Source organism: Hemitrygon akajei, chromosome 20 (assembly GCF_048418815.1).
Source record: "Hemitrygon akajei chromosome 20, sHemAka1.3, whole genome shotgun sequence".
NCBI classification, from domain to species: Eukaryota; Metazoa; Chordata; class Chondrichthyes; order Myliobatiformes; family Dasyatidae; genus Hemitrygon; species Hemitrygon akajei.
In genome coordinates, this window is record NC_133143.1 from 68,144,312 (window position 1) to 68,163,109 (window position 18,798).

The following is an 18,798-nucleotide window of genomic DNA, read 5'->3' on the forward strand; positions in this document are numbered from 1 at the left end:
ATACCGGCTGGGTAGCCTCCAACCTGATGGCATGAACATTGACTTCTCTAACTTCCATTAATGCCCCTCCTCCCCTTCTTATCCCATCCCTGACATATTTAGTTGTTTGTTTTTCTCTCTCTCTCTCTCTGCCCATCACTCTGCCTGTTCTCCATCTTCCTCTGGTGCTCCCCCCCTCCCCCTTTCTTTCTCCCGAGGCCTCCCATCCCATGATCCTTTCCCTTCTCCAGCTCTGTATCACTTTCACCAATCACCTTTCCAGCTCTTAGCTTCATCCCACCCCCTCCGGTCTTCTCCTATCATTTTGCATTTCCCCCTCCCCCCACTACTTTCAAATCTCTTACTATCTTTCCTTTCAGTTAGTCCTGACGAAGGGTCTCGGCCTGAAACGTCGACAGTGTTTCTCCTTATAGGTGCTGCCTGGCCTGCTGTGTTCCACCAGCATTTTGTGTGTGTTGTTTGAATTTCCAGCATCTGCAGATTTCCTCATGTTTGCTTAATAAATAAGCCATGATGGAATATCAGAGCAAAATTGATGGGCCAAATAGCCTAATTCTGCCCCTATACCTTATGGTCTTATCAAACGTAGAAAATTACAGCACAGTTCCCTTTGGCCCATGATGCTGTGTCAACCTTTTAACCTTTCTCCAAGAACAATCTAGCCATTCCCCCCTACTTAGCCCTCTATTTTCTGTCATCCACGCGCCAGTCTAAGATTTTCCGGGTTGACCCAATGAAGGATTTTGGGCTGGAACGTTGACAGCTTCTGCCCCTCCATGTAGGCTGCCCGATGTGCCGGATTCTGCAGCATTTTATGCGTGTTGTTCAAGATTTCCAGCATCTGTATAATCTCTTGTGTTTGAAGCTGTTTCTAATCCTTTAGCAAACTGAGCACACTCAGAAGAGGATAAGAGTTTAAAGTTCAAAGTAAATTTATTATCAAAATACTGTACTTATACAGGTTGAGCAGCACAATCCCAGAGTAATTGGGACTTGTGCAGTGCTGGATTAATGATTTTGCTGAATCACAGGTGGGTAGTTAGGATGAATAAACACCTGATGATCACCTCACCTTGGATTATGCAGGAAAAGGAAACAACAAGTGAAAGGCAAGTGAAATTTATTGAAGTACATTGCAGACAAAATACTTCATAAGGTATCCATATTTACTCACATCAGAAGTTGGGTTATGCCACTCTGAAAGTAATGAGTTGGATTGTACAACCAAGCAGGGTTACATGTCTCAAAGTGGGGGTCGTCAGGATTGTCTTGTGTTTCATCTTGAAAGACGATTAAATCCTCGTTACGTGGTGGCAATGCGGCGTCCTCAAGAGTTGGTGATGCTGGTGCCAGGACATCTGGCTGAGACAAAGTTGACAGCACTGAATTGTCTAGTGTTACCTCCACTTTCCTTCGCTACTTTTCTGAGTGTGTCCTGCAAGCTAACCTGTTTCATGTATTTTATTATACGAGTCGCGTATGCTTTTCACAGGCACACCATTGTCGAGTTATTTCAGAAATTCCACCTTGCTTTGTACAGATAACGTATGGTATTTGCATTTTACACCACAAAAAGCACTTCCTTTGTTCAATGAAGGCATGACTGGGCCTCGATAAGCACAGGTTATAAAAATAAATACAGAATAATGCAGAGGAACGACTTGCTTCATTTAAGGACCATGTTAACAGCTGATTCTGCTAATGGCATGTCCGAAACAGTGCTGACGGGTTGGTGCAGCGACACAGGGAATTTGAAACTAGGCTGATGAAAATTATGTCCCAACCAGCAATGGAACTGGATTATTGATAGCTGGATGTGAGATAATCAAACTGTACAACCTCGAGATTCCTCTTCTTGCAGACAGCCACAAAACAAAGAAACACAATAGAATCCATGCAACACCAACAAATATCCAATGTGTGAAAAAGAGCAATTAATGCAAACAATAAAAAATGTAAACAAATAACACGCAGAACATAAAGTGCAGAGTCTCTGAAAGTGAGGTCACAGAGTCCCTGAAAGTGAGGTCACAGAGTCCCTGAAAGTGAGGTCACAGAGTCCCTGAAGGTGAGGTCACAGGGTCTCTGAAAGTGAGGTCACAGGGTCTCTGAAAGTGAGGTCACAGAGTCCCTGAAAGTGAGGTCACAGAGTCCCTGAAGGTGAGGTCACAGGGTCTCTGAAAGTGAGGTCACAGAGTCCCTGAAGGTGAAGTCACAGGCTGCAGAGTCCCTGAAGGTGAGGTCACAGGGTCTCTGAAAGTGAGGTCACAGGGTCTCTGAAAGTGAGGTCACAGAGTCCCTGAAGGTGAAGTCACAGGCTGCAGAGTCCCTGAAGGTGAGGTCACAGGGTCTCTGAAAGTGAGGTCACAGAGTCCCTGAAGGTGAAGTCACAGGCTGCAGAGTCCCTGAAGGTGAGATCACAGGGTCTCTGAAAGTGAGGTCACAGGGTCTCTGAAAGTGAGGTCACAGAGTCCCTGAGAGTGAGGTCACAGAGTTCCTGAAAGTGAGGTCACAGGCTGCAGAGTCTCTGAAAGTGAGGTCACGGGTAGCAAGAAGAGAGAAAGATGGGTCAAGCGCAGGCAGGCAGACATAGGAACATAGAAACATAGAAAATAGGTGCAGGAGTAGGCCGTTCGGCCCTTCAAGCCTGCACTGCCATTCAGTATGATCATGGCTGATCACCCAACTCAGAACCCTGTAGCTGCCTTCTCTCCATACCCCCTGATCCCTTTAGCTACAAGGGCCATATCTAACTCCCTCTTAAATATAGCCAATGAACTGGCCTCAACTGTTTCCTGTGGCAGAGAATTCCACAGATTCACCACTCTCTGTGTGAAGAAGTTTCTCCTCATCTCGGTCCTAAAAGGCTTCCCCTTTATCCTTAAACTGTGACCCCTCGTTCTGGACTTCCCCAACATCGGGAACAATCTTCCTCCATCTAGCCTGTCCAATCCCTTTAGAATTTTAAAGAATGCGTTTATACTGTTGAGTCAGGTCTTCAGTGCTGTCTGCCTGCGTGTATAGTGTCGAGTCAGACACAGGTATTCAATGCTGTCTGCCTACTCAACACTATAAACACAGACAGACTGTGCCGGACACCTGTCTGTCTCGACACTATAAACGCAGACAGACTGTGCCGGACACCTGTCTGTCTCGACACTATAAACGCAGACAGACTGCGCCGGACACCTGTCTGTCTCGACACTATAAACGCAGACAGACTGTGCCGGACACCTGACACTATAAACGCAGACAGACTGTGCCGGACACCTGTCTGTCTCGACACTATAAACGCAGATAGACTGTGCCGGACACCTGACACTATAAACGCAGACAGACTGTGCGGGACACCTGTCTGTCTCGACACTATAAACGCAGACAGACTGTGCCGGACACCTGTCTGTCTCGACACTATAAACGCAGATAGACTGTGCCGGACACCTGACACTATAAACGCAGACAGACTGTGCGGGACACCTGTCTGTCTCGACACTATAAACGCAGACAGACTGTGCCGGACACCTGTCTGTCTCGACACTATAAATGCAGACAGACTGTGCCGGACACCTGTCTGTCTCGACACTATAAACGCAGACAGACTGTGCCGGACACCTGTCTGTCTCGACACTATAAACGCAGACAGATTGTGCCGGACACCTGTCTGTCTCGACACTATAAACGCAGACAGATTGTGCCGGACACCTGTCTGTCTCGACACTGTAAACGCAGACAGACTGTGCGGGACACCTGTCTGTCTCGACACTATAAACGCAGACAGACTGTGCCGGACACCTGACACTATAAACGCAGACAGACTGTGCTGGACACCTGTCTGTCTCGACACTATAAACACAGACAGACTGTGCCGGACACCTGTCTGTCTCGACACTATAAACGCAGACAGACTGTGCCGGACACCTGTCTGTCTCGACACTATAAACGCAGACAGACTGTGCGGGACACCTGTCTGTCTCGACACTATAAACGCAGACAGACTGTGCCGGACACCTGACACTATAAACGCAGACAGACTGTGCTGGACACCTGACACTATAAACGCAGACAGACTGTGCCGGACTCCTGTCTGTCTCGACACTATAAACGCAGACAGACTGTGCCGGACTCCTGTCTGTCTCGACACTATAAACGCAGACAGACTGTGCCGGACACCTGTCTGTCTCGACACTATAAACCAGGGGTGTCAAAACTCATTTTAGGTCATGGGCCGGATTGAGCAAAATGCAGCTTCATGCGGGCCGGATCAGTCGGACACGTGCGAACGCAGCTTTCGTTGCCTCCGTTGTTTCAGCCTGCTCTCATGTGTCTCAGTCTCTGCTATAACTACAAAGTGTTTCACTTTACAAATTCCGTTTCTTATGAAGAAGACTGCCGAGCAAGACTGCCGAATAAACACTAAAAACCCTGAAAACCTGGTACCTGAATAAACTCAGCATTAGCCATATCATACGCCATAGGCGCTTCGATTACTGGGGCCAGCTTTAATAGTAATTAGATATTATCTCGTGGGCCAAAGATAATTCAACCGCGGGCCGGATTTGGCCCGCGGGCCTTGAGTTTGACATCTATGCTATAAATGCAGACAGACTGTGCCGGACACCTGTCTGTCTCGACACTGTAAACGCAGACAGACTGTGCCGGACACCTGTCTGTCTCGACACTATAAACGCAGACAGACTGTGCCGGACACCTGTCTGTCTCGACACTATAAATGCAGACAGACTGTGCCGGACACCTGACACTGTAAACGCAGACAGACTGTGCCGGACACCTGTCTGTCTCGACACTGTAAACGCAGACAGACTGTGCCGGACACCTGTCTGTCTCGACACTATAAACGCAGACAGACTGTGCCGGACACCTGTCTGTCTCGACACTATAAATGCAGACAGACTGTGCCGGACACCTGACACTGTAAACGCAGACAGACTGTGCCGGACACCTGTCTGTCTCGACACTGTAAACGCAGACAGACTGTGCGGGACACCTGTCTGTCTCGACACTATAAACGCAGACAGACTGTGCCGGACACCTGACACTGTAAACGCAGACAGACTGTGCCGGAGACCTGTCTGTCTTGACACTGTAAATGCAGACAGACTGTGCGGGACACCTGTCTGTCTCGACACTGTAAATGCAGACAGACTGTGCTGGACACCTGTCTGTCTCGACACTATAAACGCAGACAGACTGTGCGGGACACCTGTCTGTCTCGACACTATAAACGCAGACAGACTGTGCCGGACACCTGACACTGTAAACGCAGACAGACTGTGCCGGAGACCTGTCTGTCTTGACACTGTAAATGCAGACAGACTGTGCGGGACACCTGTCTGTCTCGACACTATAAACACAGACAGACTGTGCTGGACACCTGTCTGTCTCGACACTATAAACGCAGACAGAATGTGCTGGACTCCTGTCTGTCTCGACACTATAAACGCAGAAAGACTGTGCCGGACACCTGACACTATAAACGCAGACAGACTGTGCCGGACACCTGACACTATAAACGCAGACAGACTGTGCTGGACACCTGTCTGTCTCGACACTATAAACACAGACAGACTGTGCCGGACACCTGTCTGTCTCGACACTATAAACGCAGACAGACTGTGCCGGACACCTGTCTGTCTCGACACTATAAACGCAGACAGACTGTGCCGGACACCTGTCTGTCTCGACACTATAAACGCAGACAGACTGTGCCGGACACCTGTCTGTCTCGACACTGTAAACGCAGTCAGACTGTGCCGGACACCTGTCTGTCTCGACACTATAAACGCAGACAGACTGTGCCGGACACCTGACACTGTTAACGCAGACAGACTGTGCCGGACACCTGACACTGTAAACGCAGACAGACTGTGCCGGACACCTGTCTGTCTCGACACTGTAAATGCAGACAGACTGTGCCGGACACCTGTCTGTCTCGACACTATAAACACAGACAGACTGTGCCGGACACCTGTCTGTCTCGACACTATAAACGCAGACAGACTGTGCCAGACACCTTACACTGTAAACGCAGACAGACTGTGCCGGACACCTGACACTATAAACGCAGACAGACTGTGCCGGACACCTGTCTGTCTCAACACTATAAACACAGACAGACTGTGCCGGACACCTGTCTGTCTCGACACTATAAACGCAGACAGACTGTGCCAGACACCTGACACTGTAAACGCAGACAGACTGTGCCGGACACCTGACACTATAAACGCAGACAGACTGTGCCAGACACCTGACACTATAAACGCAGACAGACTGTGCCGGACACCTGACACTATAAACGCAGACAGACTGTGCCAGACACCTGACACTATAAACGCAGACAGACTGTGCCAGACACCTGACACTATAAACGCAGACAGACTGTGCCGGACACCTGACACTATAAACGCAGACAGACTGTGCCGGACACCTGTCTGTCTCGACACTGTAAACGCAGACAGACTGTGCTGGACACCTGTCTGTCTCGACACTATAAACACAGACAGACTGTGCCGGACACCTGTCTGTCTCGACACTATAAACGCAGACAGACTGTGCCGGACACCTGTCTGTCTCAACACTATAAACACAGACAGACTGTGCCGGACACCTGTCTGTCTCGACACTATAAATGCAGACAGACTGTGCCGGACACCTGACACTGTAAACGCAGACAGACTGTGCCGGACACCTGTCTGTCTCGACACTATAAACGCAGACAGACTGTGCCGGAGACCTGTCTGTCTCGACACTGTAAATGCAGACAGACTGTGCGGGACACCTGTCTGTCTCGACACTGTAAACGCAGACAGACTGTGCGGGACACCTGTCTGTCTCGACACTATAAACGCAGACAGACTGTGCCGGACACCTTACACTGTAAACGCAGACAGACTGTGCCGGACACCTGACACTATAAACGCAGACAGACTGTGCCAGACACCTGACACTATAAACGCAGACAGACTGTGCCGGACACCTGACACTATAAACGCAGACAGACTGTGCCGGACACCTGTCTGTCTCGACACTGTAAACGCAGTCAGACTGTGCTGGACACCTGTCTGTCTCGACACTATAAACACAGACAGACTGTGCCGGACACCTGTCTGTCTCAACACTATAAACGCAGACAGACTGTGCTGGACTCCTGTCTGTCTCGACACTATAAACGCAGACAGACTGTGCCGGACACCTGTCTGTCTCGACACTATAAACACAGACAGACTGTGCCGGACACCTGTCTGTCTCGACACTATAAACGCAGACAGACTGTGCCGGACACCTGACACTGTAAACGCAGACAGACTGTGCCGGACACCTGACACTATAAACGCAGACAGACTGTGCCGGACACCTGACACTATAAACGCAGACAGACTGTGCCGGACACCTGTCTGTCTCGACACTATAAACGCAGACAGACTGTGCCGGACACCTGACACTATAAACGCAGACAGACTGTGCCGGACACCTGTCTGTCTCAACACTATAAACACAGACAGACTGTGCCGGACACCTGTCTGTCTCGACACTATAAACGCAGACAGACTGTGCCGGACACCTGTCTGTCTCGACACTATAAACACAGACAGACTGTGCCGGACACCTGTCTGTCTCGACACTATAAACGCAGACAGACTGTGCCGGACACCTGACACTGTAAACGCAGACAGACTGTGCCGGACACCTGACACTATAAACGCAGACAGACTGTGCCGGACACCTGACACTATAAACGCAGACAGACTGTGCCGGACACCTGTCTGTCTCGACACTATAAACGCAGACAGACTGTGCCGGAGACCTGTCTGTCTCGACACTATAAACGCAGACAGACTGTGCCGGACACCTGACACTATAAACGCAGACAGACTGTGCCGGACACCTGTCTGTCTCAACACTATAAACACAGACAGACTGTGCCGGACACCTGTCTGTCTCGACACTATAAACGCAGACAGACTGTGCCGGACACCTGTCTGTCTCGACACTATAAACACAGACAGACTGTGCCGGACACCTGTCTGTCTCGACACTATAAACACAGACAGACTGTGCCGGACACCTGTCTGTCTCGACACTATAAACGCAGACAGACTGTGCCGGACACCTGACACTGTAAACGCAGACAGACTGTGCCGGACACCTGACACTATAAACGCAGACAGACTGTGCCGGACACCTGACACTATAAACGCAGACAGACTGTGCCGGACACCTGTCTGTCTCGACACTATAAACGCAGACAGACTGTGCCGGAGACCTGTCTGTCTCGACACTGTAAATGCAGACAGACTGTGCGGGACACCTGTCTGTCTCGACACTGTAAACGCAGACAGACTGTGCGGGACACCTGTCTGTCTCGACACTATAAACGCAGACAGACTGTGCCGGACACCTTACACTGTAAACGCAGACAGACTGTGCCGGACACCTGTCTGTCTCGACACTATAAATGCAGACAGACTGTGCCGGACACCTGACACTGTAAACGCAGACAGACTGTGCCGGACACCTGTCTGTCTCGACACTATAAACGCAGACAGACTGTGCCGGAGACCTGTCTGTCTCGACACTGTAAATGCAGACAGACTGTGCGGGACACCTGTCTGTCTCGACACTGTAAACGCAGACAGACTGTGCGGGACACCTGTCTGTCTCGACACTATAAACGCAGACAGACTGTGCCGGACACCTTACACTGTAAACGCAGACAGACTGTGCCGGACACCTGACACTATAAACGCAGACAGACTGTGCCAGACACCTGACACTATAAACACAGACAGACTGTGCCGGACACCTGACACTATAAACGCAGACAGACTGTGCCGGACACCTGTCTGTCTCGACACTGTAAACGCAGTCAGACTGTGCTGGACACCTGTCTGTCTCGACACTATAAACACAGACAGACTGTGCCGGACACCTGTCTGTCTCAACACTATAAACGCAGACAGACTGTGCTGGACTCCTGTCTGTCTCGACACTATAAACGCAGACAGACTGTGCCGGACACCTGTCTGTCTCGACACTATAAACGCAGACAGACTGTGCCGGAGACCTGTCTGTCTCGACACTGTAAATGCAGACAGACTGTGCGGGACACCTGTCTGTCTCGACACTGTAAACGCAGACAGACTGTGCGGGACACCTGTCTGTCTCGACACTATAAACGCAGACAGACTGTGCCGGACACCTGACACTGTAAACGCAGACAGACTGTGCCGGACACCTGACACTATAAACGCAGACAGACTGTGCCGGACACCTGTCTGTCTCGACACTATAAACGCAGACAGACTGTGCCGGACACCTGACACTATAAACGCAGACAGACTGTGCCGGACACCTGACACTATAAACGCAGACAGACTGTGCCGGACACCTGACACTGTAAACGCAGACAGACTGTGCCGGACACCTGACACTATAAACGCAGACAGACTGTGCCGGACACCTGACACTATAAACGCAGACAGACTGTGCCGGACACCTGACACTGTAAACGCAGACAGACTGTGCCGGACACCTGACACTATAAACGCAGACAGACTGTGCCGGACACCTGACACTATAAACGCAGACAGACTGTGCCGGACACCTGTCTGTCTCGACACTATAAACGCAGACAGACTGTGCCGGACACCTGACACTGTAAACGCAGACAGACTGTGCCGGAGACCTGTCTGTCTTGACACTGTAAATGCAGACAGACTGTGCCGGACACCTGTCTGTCTCGACACTATAAACGCAGACAGACTGTGCCGGACACCTGACACTGTAAACGCAGACAGACTGTGCCGGAGACCTGTCTGTCTTGACACTGTAAATGCAGACAGACTGTGCCGGACACCTGTCTGTCTCGACACTATAAACGCAGACAGACTGTGCCGGACACCTGACACTATAAACGCAGACAGACTGTGCCGGACACCTGACACTATAAATGCAGACAGACTGTGCTGGACTCCTGTCTGTCTCGACACTATAAATGCAGACAGTGTAATGGGGCTGAACATAATTCATTGTCTGTCCTCAACACAAAGTCTAGCCCCAGCAATGGCCACACCAGTATTCCCGGGGGTTAAGTTCTCTGAATCCTTAATTAATTCATAAAATCACTGGTTCATTGATAGTTCAAAAGTAAATTTCTTAAAGGGAAATTGCAGGTTATGGATAGCAATGATCATCATTCAGAAGACGTACATTTAGTAGAGTGTCTAGCAGTTAGATGTGAACTGCTTGCAAAACGTCACCATATGTCACCAGCATCACCTTGTAATGCTGATTGTTATATAAATAGATCTTCCTCACATGCCATATTAATTGTTGAAATGAATTTCGCTAGACTGTGCTGAGTAATTGTTTAAGCTTAAGTGATTCTCTTTCAATTGTTTTGGAGTTTCAGCAGGACCATATGGTGAATTAAACATAGAGTAGAAGTTAGCAAACGTTATCATATTGATAAAGGCAGAAACAGATGTCTTCTTTATCTTCCAGTTGCCATGTGAAGACCAGATAATCCTTCTGAAAGGGTGCTGCATGGAAATCATGTCTCTGAGGGCAGCAGTCCGCTACGACCACGAGAGTGAGACTTTAACTTTGAACGGCGAGATAGCTGTGAAAAGAGAACAGTTAAAAAATGGAGGCCTTGGCGTTGTGTCGGATGCAATCTTTGATCTGGGAATATCTCTGTCTGCGTTCAACTTGGACGACAGTGAGGTGGCACTTCTCCAGGCTGTCCTTCTGATGTCTTCAGGTATATTATCTTTATCCTAGACTATTATCAAATAGCTGCCTTGCATATTTCTTATACATCTGTTGTTTAGGTGGCAGTCAGATTGTTTTACTTGTTTGTTGAGATACATCATGGAATAGGCCTTCCATCCCTTCGAGCTGCACCCCCCAGCATACCACCGATTTGACCCTAGCCTAATCACAGGGCAATTTACAATGACCATTTAACCTACTAGATGGTACATCTTTGGGCTGTGGGAGAAAACTGAAACACCCAGAGGAAACCCACGTCCACACAGGAAGCATGTCCAAACTTCCTGACAGAGGATGCTGTGATGCTACCATATGTACCAAATACACACATATATATGTCTTATTATAATTTATAGTGTTTTATGTATTGCACTGGACTGTTGGTGCAAACAGCTGATTTCACAACATATGTCAGTAGTAATAAACCTGTTTCTGATTCAGATTCAGTTTCTGTTATGTAGTCACTTAAGTCTTTTCCTCACTGGGTGAACACAAGCGCAAACTACACGGCAACGTGTTGTAGAGTTAGACAGCAGTGTAGCACGGATCGAGGCCCTATGGCCCAACCAGCCCATGCCAACCACAGTGCCCACACAGCTAGCACCAATCTGCTGTGCTCCGCCCATATTCCTCCATGTTCCTCTCCAAATGCTTCTTAGATCTATTACTTATTTATTCAGAGATACAGCTCAGAACAGGCCCTTCTGGTTCAACAAGTCCACGTCGCCCGATGCCATCCATGTGACCAATTAACCCCCCCCAACCAGTCCGTCTTTGGACTGTGGGAGGAAACCGGAGCCCCCACAGGCAACCCACAACCACACAGTCATGGGGAGAATGCAGATGCTCCTTACAGACAGCGGCAGGATCGCGGGCACTGTAAAGCGTTGCGCTAACCACTATGCTACCATGCCACCCCCTAATTAAATACCTGTGGGCATGCTGTGTTGGTGCCCGAATCTGTGGCCAGCATATCCCCAGGTGTGTGGGTTGCCAGCAATACATTTCACTCTATGTTCTGATGTACGAGTGACTAATAAATCTGAATATAATTTGACAATTGTACCTGCCTCAACCACTTCCTCAGGCAGCTCGTTCCATATAGTCACCACCTTCAGGGAGAAAAAGTTTGCCTTCAAGTCCCTTTTAAGCCTTTCCTCTCCCACCCGAAACCAAATCCCCTGGACCCTAGGCACTTTGTAGTTTCTATCATAACAAGAATTAGAACCAAGCTTATTTTCACTGACATCTCCTGGGTAGCGGTAGTGGTTAGCACGACACTATTACAGCTCATTCAGAGTTCATTCCTGGCATCCTCTGTAAACAATTGGTACATTCTTTCCAGTGAGCACGAGGGTTTCCTCCCACAATCCAAAGGCACAGGTTAATTGATCATTGTAAATTGTACCATATTCGACTAGGGTGTAAACGGGTTGCTGGGTGGCACAGCTTGAGGGCCAATTCCATGCTGTATCTCTAAATCAATGAAATTCTCTGTGAAATTATTTGTTCTGTGGCAGCAGTACAATGCAAGTCATAAGAGATTTCTATAAATCACAATAACATTAAAGAAAAGTAATAATGAAGTTGTGTTCATGAACCATTGAGAAATCAGATGGCAGAGAGGAAGAAACTATTCCTGAAGTGTTGAATGTGAAACTTTCAACCCTCTGTTTTGGAGCCTCCATACGAGACAGTGATGTGATCAGTCGAAATGCTGTCTATGGTACATCTGTAAGAATTTAGTGACATAACTAATCTCCTCAAACTCCTCATGAAATATAGCCACAGATGTCCCTTCTTTGTAACTGCATCAGTACGTTGGGCCCAAAATAGACCCTCCGAGATGCTGGCACCCAGGAACTCGAAGCTGCTCACCCTCTCCACTGCTGACCCCTCGATGAGGACTGGTGTGCGTTCTCCTGATTGCTCCTTCCCGAAGCCAACAATCTGTTCCTTGGTCTTACTGGCATTGAGTCCAAGATTGTTGTTAACTTCACAAGCATTGCCATCTAATATTTCAGCATTTTATTCATAAGGCTATCCATCTGCTGCTGTCTGTAATCTCACCTTCATTGTTAAACAAGACCTTTAATCACCCTGGATCAGCCTGGTTTTAATTTACTTGTTCCATTTTCCAGGTAATTTGCAGTTGTTTAGCAATGAAAGTAATTTGATATAATTGGAGAGAATTATATTGTGACAAATTCAACTTTGTATGAAAATGGAGAAGTCCTGGGAAGTGCACGCACCAGATCAGGGAGAGAGCCTGCGTGCAGGGAAAGACAAATTTGGATATTGCCCTTCATACAGCACGGTAGCACAACGACTGGAACCGCACTTTACAGCAGCAGCTGTAAGATCACTTCCCCCCACAGTCTGTGAGGAGTTTGCATGTTCTCCCTATGACCGTATGGTTTTCCTGCAGGTGCTCCGGTTTCCTCCCATTGTCCAAAGACTTACGAGTTCAGGTCAGTAAGTTGTGGACATGCTATTTTACGCCTAAAGTGAGGCGACACTTATGGACTGCCCGGCACAATCCCCGTTGACTTGATTTAATGCGAGCTTTGTATTTCACTGTATGTTTTCATCTGCACATGACAAAGCTAATCTTTAAATAGAGCCTTGTTTTGTGATAGTGACCCAAGATGTATTGTGTTCAGTTCTGGTCATTTATTATAAGAAGGATGTGGAAGCTTTAGAGAGGGTGCAGAGGAGATTGACCAGGATGCTGCCTGGATTAGAGAGGGTGCAGGGGAGATTCACCAGGGTGCTGCCTGGATTAGAGAGGGTGCAGAGGAGATTCACCAGGATGCTGCCTGGATTAGAGAGGGTGCAGAGGAGATTCACCAGGATGCTGCCTGGATTAGAGAGGGTGCAGAGGAGATTCACCAGGATGCTGCCTGGATTAGAGAGGGTGCAGAGGAGATTCACCAGGATGCTGCCTGGATTAGAGAGGGTGCAGAGGAGATTCACCAGGATGCTGCCTGGATTAGAGAGGGTGCAGTGGAGATTCACCAGGATGCTGCCTGGATCAGAGAGGGTGCAGAGGAGATTCACCGGGATGCTGCCTGGATTAGAGAGGGTGCAGAGGAGATTCACCGGGATGCTGCCTGGATCAGAGTGGGTGCAGGGGAGATTCACCAGGATGCTGCCTGGATCAGAGAGGGTGCAGTGGAGATTCACCAGGATGCTGCCTGGATCAGAGAGGGTGCAGAGGAGATTGACCAGGATGCTGCCTGGATCAGAGAGGGTGCAGAGGAGATTCACCAGGATGCTGCCTGGATCAGAGAGGGTGCAGAGGAGATTGACCAGGATGCTGCCTGGATTAGAGAGGGTGCAGAGGAGATTGACCAGGATGCTGCCTGGATTAGAGAGGGTGCAGAGGAGATTTACCAGGATGCTGCCTGGATTAGAGAGGGTGCAGGGGAGATTTACTAGGATGCTGCCTGGATTAGAGAGGGTGCAGAGGAGATTTACCAGGATGCTGCCTGGATTAGAGAGGGTGCAGGGGAGATTCACCAGGATGCTGCCTGGATTAGAGAGGGTGCAGGGGAGATTCACCAGGATGCTGCCTGGATCAGGGAGGGTGCAGAGGAGATTCACCAGGATGCTGACTGGGTTAGAGAGGGTGCAGAGGAGATTCACCAGGATGCTGCCTGGATTAGAGAGGGTGCAGAGGAGATTTACTAGGATGCTGCCTGGATTAGAGAGCATGTCTTGTGAAGGAAGATGAGAGGCGATATGATAGAGATATATGAGTGTAGATCGAGTGGACATCCAACACTTTTCCCCAGGGTGGAAATGGCTAATACTAGAGAGCATGTCATTTATTTAAAGTGATTGGTGGAAAATATAGGGGGGATGTCAGAGGTACAGTACTGTGTAAACATCTTAGACACATATATATAGCTACGGTGCCTAAGACATTTGAACAGTACTGTATCTATAATGAGGAATTATTACTGAATTACAGTGAGGTGTATGGAAAAGCAGAGAAATAAAAGCTCCAGAGAGAATGAGGTGCTTAAATAAATTAAAATCAGTAAATTAAAAATATCATTGGATACACTAAAGGGACTGAAAGGTATGGCAGTAGTAGAGCAATACATAAAATTACTACAGTACTGTGCAAAAGTTTGAGGCACCAAAGCTATATAGATGTGCGCTGAAGACCTTTGCACAGTCATGCAGGGTTTTTTTTTTTACACAGAGAGTGGTGGGTACATGGAACACCCTGTCAAGGGTGGGGGTAGAGGGACACACAAGGGGGACATTTAAGAGTCTCTCAGATAGGCACATGAATGGTAGACAAATGGAGCGTTATAGGCCATACAGACAGAAGGGTCAGACTGATCTGAGAATACATTTATCTTGGCCTGCACAACACCGTGGGCCAAAGGGCCTGTACTCTTCTGTAGAGTAGCGTGTTGCAAGATGTTGCTGCTCATTCCCCCCTTATTCTGAGCCTGTGGTGCCAGATTGTGGACGGCTCAGTGACCGGAAATTAGTGCACTGAGCCCTGAAAGGAGGTTTGGAAATGTCAATGAGATCAGCTGCAGGCAATCTGTACGTCCTCCCTGTGAGTGAGCGGGCTTTCCCAGGTGCACCCGTTTCCTCCCACAGTCCAAAGACTAAATGGGTAGGGTACGTTAACTGGCCCTTGTAAAGTGTCCCGTGATCAGGTTAGGATTAATTGGGGTTGTTGGAGGTTGCTGGACAGTGTCCCGTGATCAGGTTAAGGTTAATTGGGGTTTTTGGGCAGAGTGTCCCGTGATTGGGTTAAGCACAATAGGCAGAGATTCAAACAGAGAGAGGAGAAATGGGCTAAAAATTCTATAGCTGAATGCACAAAGTGTCAGAAATAAGGCGGATGAGCTTGAAGCTCAGGTGCGAATGGGTAACTATGATGTTGTTGGGATAATGGAGACATGGCTGCAGGGAGATCAGACCTGGGAAATGAATGTGCAAGGGTATACGTGCTATCGTAGGGACAGAAATGTGGGCAGAGGGGGTGGGGTGGCCCTGTTGGTGAGGAATGAGATTCAGTCCTTTGCAAGGGGGGACATAGGGTCAGGAGAAGTAGAGTCTGTGTGGATAGAATTGAGGAACAGTAAGGGCAAAAGGACCCTAATGGGTGTTGTCTATAGGCCACCAAACAGTAGCATGGATATTGGGTGCAAGTTGAATAGGGAGTTAACATTGGCATGTGGCAAAGGTAATGTCGCAGTAGTTATGGGGGATTTCAACATGCAGGTGAACTGGGAGAATCAGGTTGGTGTTGGACCCCAGGATAGGGAGTTTGTAGAGTGCCTAAGGGATGCATTCTTGGAACAGCTTGTACGAGAGCCGACCAGGGACAAGGCTATTCTGGATTTAGTGTTATGTAATGAACAGGATTTGATAAGCGATTTGATAAGTGACATGTGATGAGGATGTTAGGAGAATTCAGGGTGACTTGGATAGGCTGGGTGAGTGGGCAGATACTTGGCAGATGACGTTTAATGTGAATAAGTGTGAGGTTATCCACTTTGGGAGTAAGAACAGGAAGGCAGATTATTATCTGAACGGTGTAGAGTTAGTTAAGGGAGAAATACAAAGAGATCTAGGAGTCTTTGTTCATCAGTCACTGAAGGTGAATGAGCAAGTGCAGCAGGCAGTGAAGAAGGCTAATGGAATGTTGGCCTTTATTACAAAGGGAATTGAGTACAAGAGCAAGGAAATCCTCTTGCATTTGTACAGGGCCCTGGTGAGACCACACCTGGAGTATTGTGTACAGTTTTGGTCTCCAGGGTTAAGGAAGGACATCCTGGCTGTAGAGGAAGTGCAGCGTAGATTCACAAGGTTAATTCCTGGGATGTCAGGACTGTCTTATGCAGAGAGGTTAGAGAGACTGGGCTTGTACACGCTGGAATTAAGGAGATTGAGAGGGGATCTGATTGCAACATATAAGATTATTAAGGGATTGGACAAGATAGAGGCAGGACATATGTTCCAGATGCTGGGAGAGTCCAGTACCAGAGGGCATGGTTTGTGAATAAGGGGTAGGTCATTTAAGACAGAGTTAAGGAAAAACTTCTTCTCCCAGAGAGTTGTGGCGGTCTGGAATGCACTGCCTCAGAAGGCAGTGGAGGCCAATTCTCTGGATGCTTTCAAGAAGGAGCTAGATAGGTATCTTATGGATAGGGGAATCAAGGGATATGGGGACAAGGCAGGAACCAGATATTGATAGTAGATGATCAGCCATGATCTCAAAATGGCGGTGCAGGCTCAAAGGGCCAAATGGTCTAATTCTGCACCTATAGTCTATTGTCTATCAGGTTAGGGTTAATTGAGATTGTTGGGCAGAGTGTCCTGTGATCGGGTTAGGGTTAATTGAGATTGTTGGGCAGAGTGTCCTGTGATCAGGTTAGGGTTAATTGGGGTTGCTGGGCAGAGTGTCCTGTGATCGGGTTAGGGTTAATTGGAGTTGCTGGGCAGAGTGTCCTGTGATCGGGTTAGGGTTAATTGGGGTTGATGGGGTTGATGGGGCAGAGTGTCCTGTGATCAGGTTAGGGTTAATTGGGGTTGCTGGGCAGAGTGTCCTGTGATCGGGTTAGGGTTAATTGGGGTTGCTGGGCAGAGTGTCCTGTGATCAGGTTAGGGTTAATTGGGGTTGATGGGGTTGCTGGGCAGTGTCCTGTGATCAGGTTAGGGTTAATTGGGGTTGCTGGGCAGTGTGTCCTGTGATCAGGTTAGGGTTAATTGGGGTTGCTGGGCAGAGTGTCCTGTGATCAGGTTAGGGTTAATTGGGGTTGCTGGGCAGAGTGTCCTGTGATCGGGTTAGGGTTAATTGGGGTTGCTGGGCAGAGTGTCCTGTGATCAGGTTAGGGTTAATTGGGGTTGATGGGGTTGCTGGGCAGTGTCCTGTGATCAGGTTAGGGTTAATTGGGGTTGCTGGGCAGTGTGTCCTGTGATCAGGTTAGGGTTAATTGGGGTTGCTGGGCAGAGTGTCCTGTGATCAGGTTAGGGTTAATTGGGGTTGCTGGGCAGAGTGTTCTGTGATCAGGTTAGGGTTAATTGGGGTTGCTGGGCAGAGTGTTCTGTGATCAGGTTAGGGTTAATTGGGGTTGCTGGGCAGAGTGTCCTGTGATCAGGTTAGGGTTAATTGGGGTTGCTGGGCAGAGTGTCCTGTGATCAGGTTAGGGTTAATTGGGGTTGCTGGGCAGAGTGTCCTGTGATCAGGTTAGGGTTAATTGGGGTTGCTGGGCAGAGTGTCCTGTGATCGGGTTAGGGTTAATTGGGGTTGCTGGGCAGAGTGTCCTGTGATCAGGTTAGGGTTAATTGGTGTTGCTGGGCAGAGTGTTCTGTGATCGGGTTAGGGTTAATTGGGGTTGCTGGGCAGAGTGTCCTGTGATCAGGTTAGGGTTAATTGGGGTTGCTGGGCAGAGTGTCCTGTGATCAGGTTAGGGTTAATTGGGGTTGCTGGGCAGAGTGTCCTGTGATCGGGTTAGGGTTAATTGGGGTTGATGGGGTTGCTGGGAAAGTGGGTCAAAGGGCTGTAAGGTCCTATTCTGCGCTGTAGTGCCAAATAAATAATTTGTATAAAAGTCAACAGGTAATACAAAAGGAGAGCAAAAATAGTGAGGTAGTGTTCATGAATTCTGATGGCAGAGAGGAAAGGAGCTGTTCCTAAAACAATCATTGTGTGTCTTCAGGCTCCAGGATTAGTTAGGCTGGCACGGACTGATTTCGCTGTAGTGTTCTACGACTGCGATCTATGTAAAGCCTTCAAGAAGCAAATGAAAGGTGTAAATAGCAACCCCATTTAAAAATAACTCAGCACCAGGGCTGGTATATGTGCGAGGAGCAGAGTGTCCAGCCAGTCCTCACAAATACTCGAGTCCAGCTGTGACCCACGACAGTGCTCTCTGTTGGGAGGTCAGTGAGGACAGAACGATATAGAACACTGGTGACGCACATGATTCAACAGAGTAATGTTTATACGTTTGTGAGTAATTATGTGGC

At 48.6% G+C, this 18,798-nt stretch overlaps 1 protein-coding gene across 9 annotated transcripts in view; it reads left to right on the top strand.

The window, feature by feature from the left end:
- The window catches only part of thrb (thyroid hormone receptor beta), a 236,974-nt gene that overhangs the window by 138,463 nt on the left and 79,713 nt on the right, over positions 1 to 18,798 (top strand). For 8 of the 9 annotated variants that reach the window (XM_073024555.1, XM_073024556.1, XM_073024557.1 and 5 more), the window contains one exon: positions 10,522 to 10,780. In XM_073024555.1, the coding sequence (XP_072880656.1) occupies positions 10,522 to 10,780 (259 nt within the window). Of the gene's footprint in view, positions 1 to 10,521; positions 10,781 to 13,219; positions 13,263 to 18,798 lie in introns of all 9 variants that reach the window. The other variant, XM_073024553.1, reaches the window with a different exon arrangement.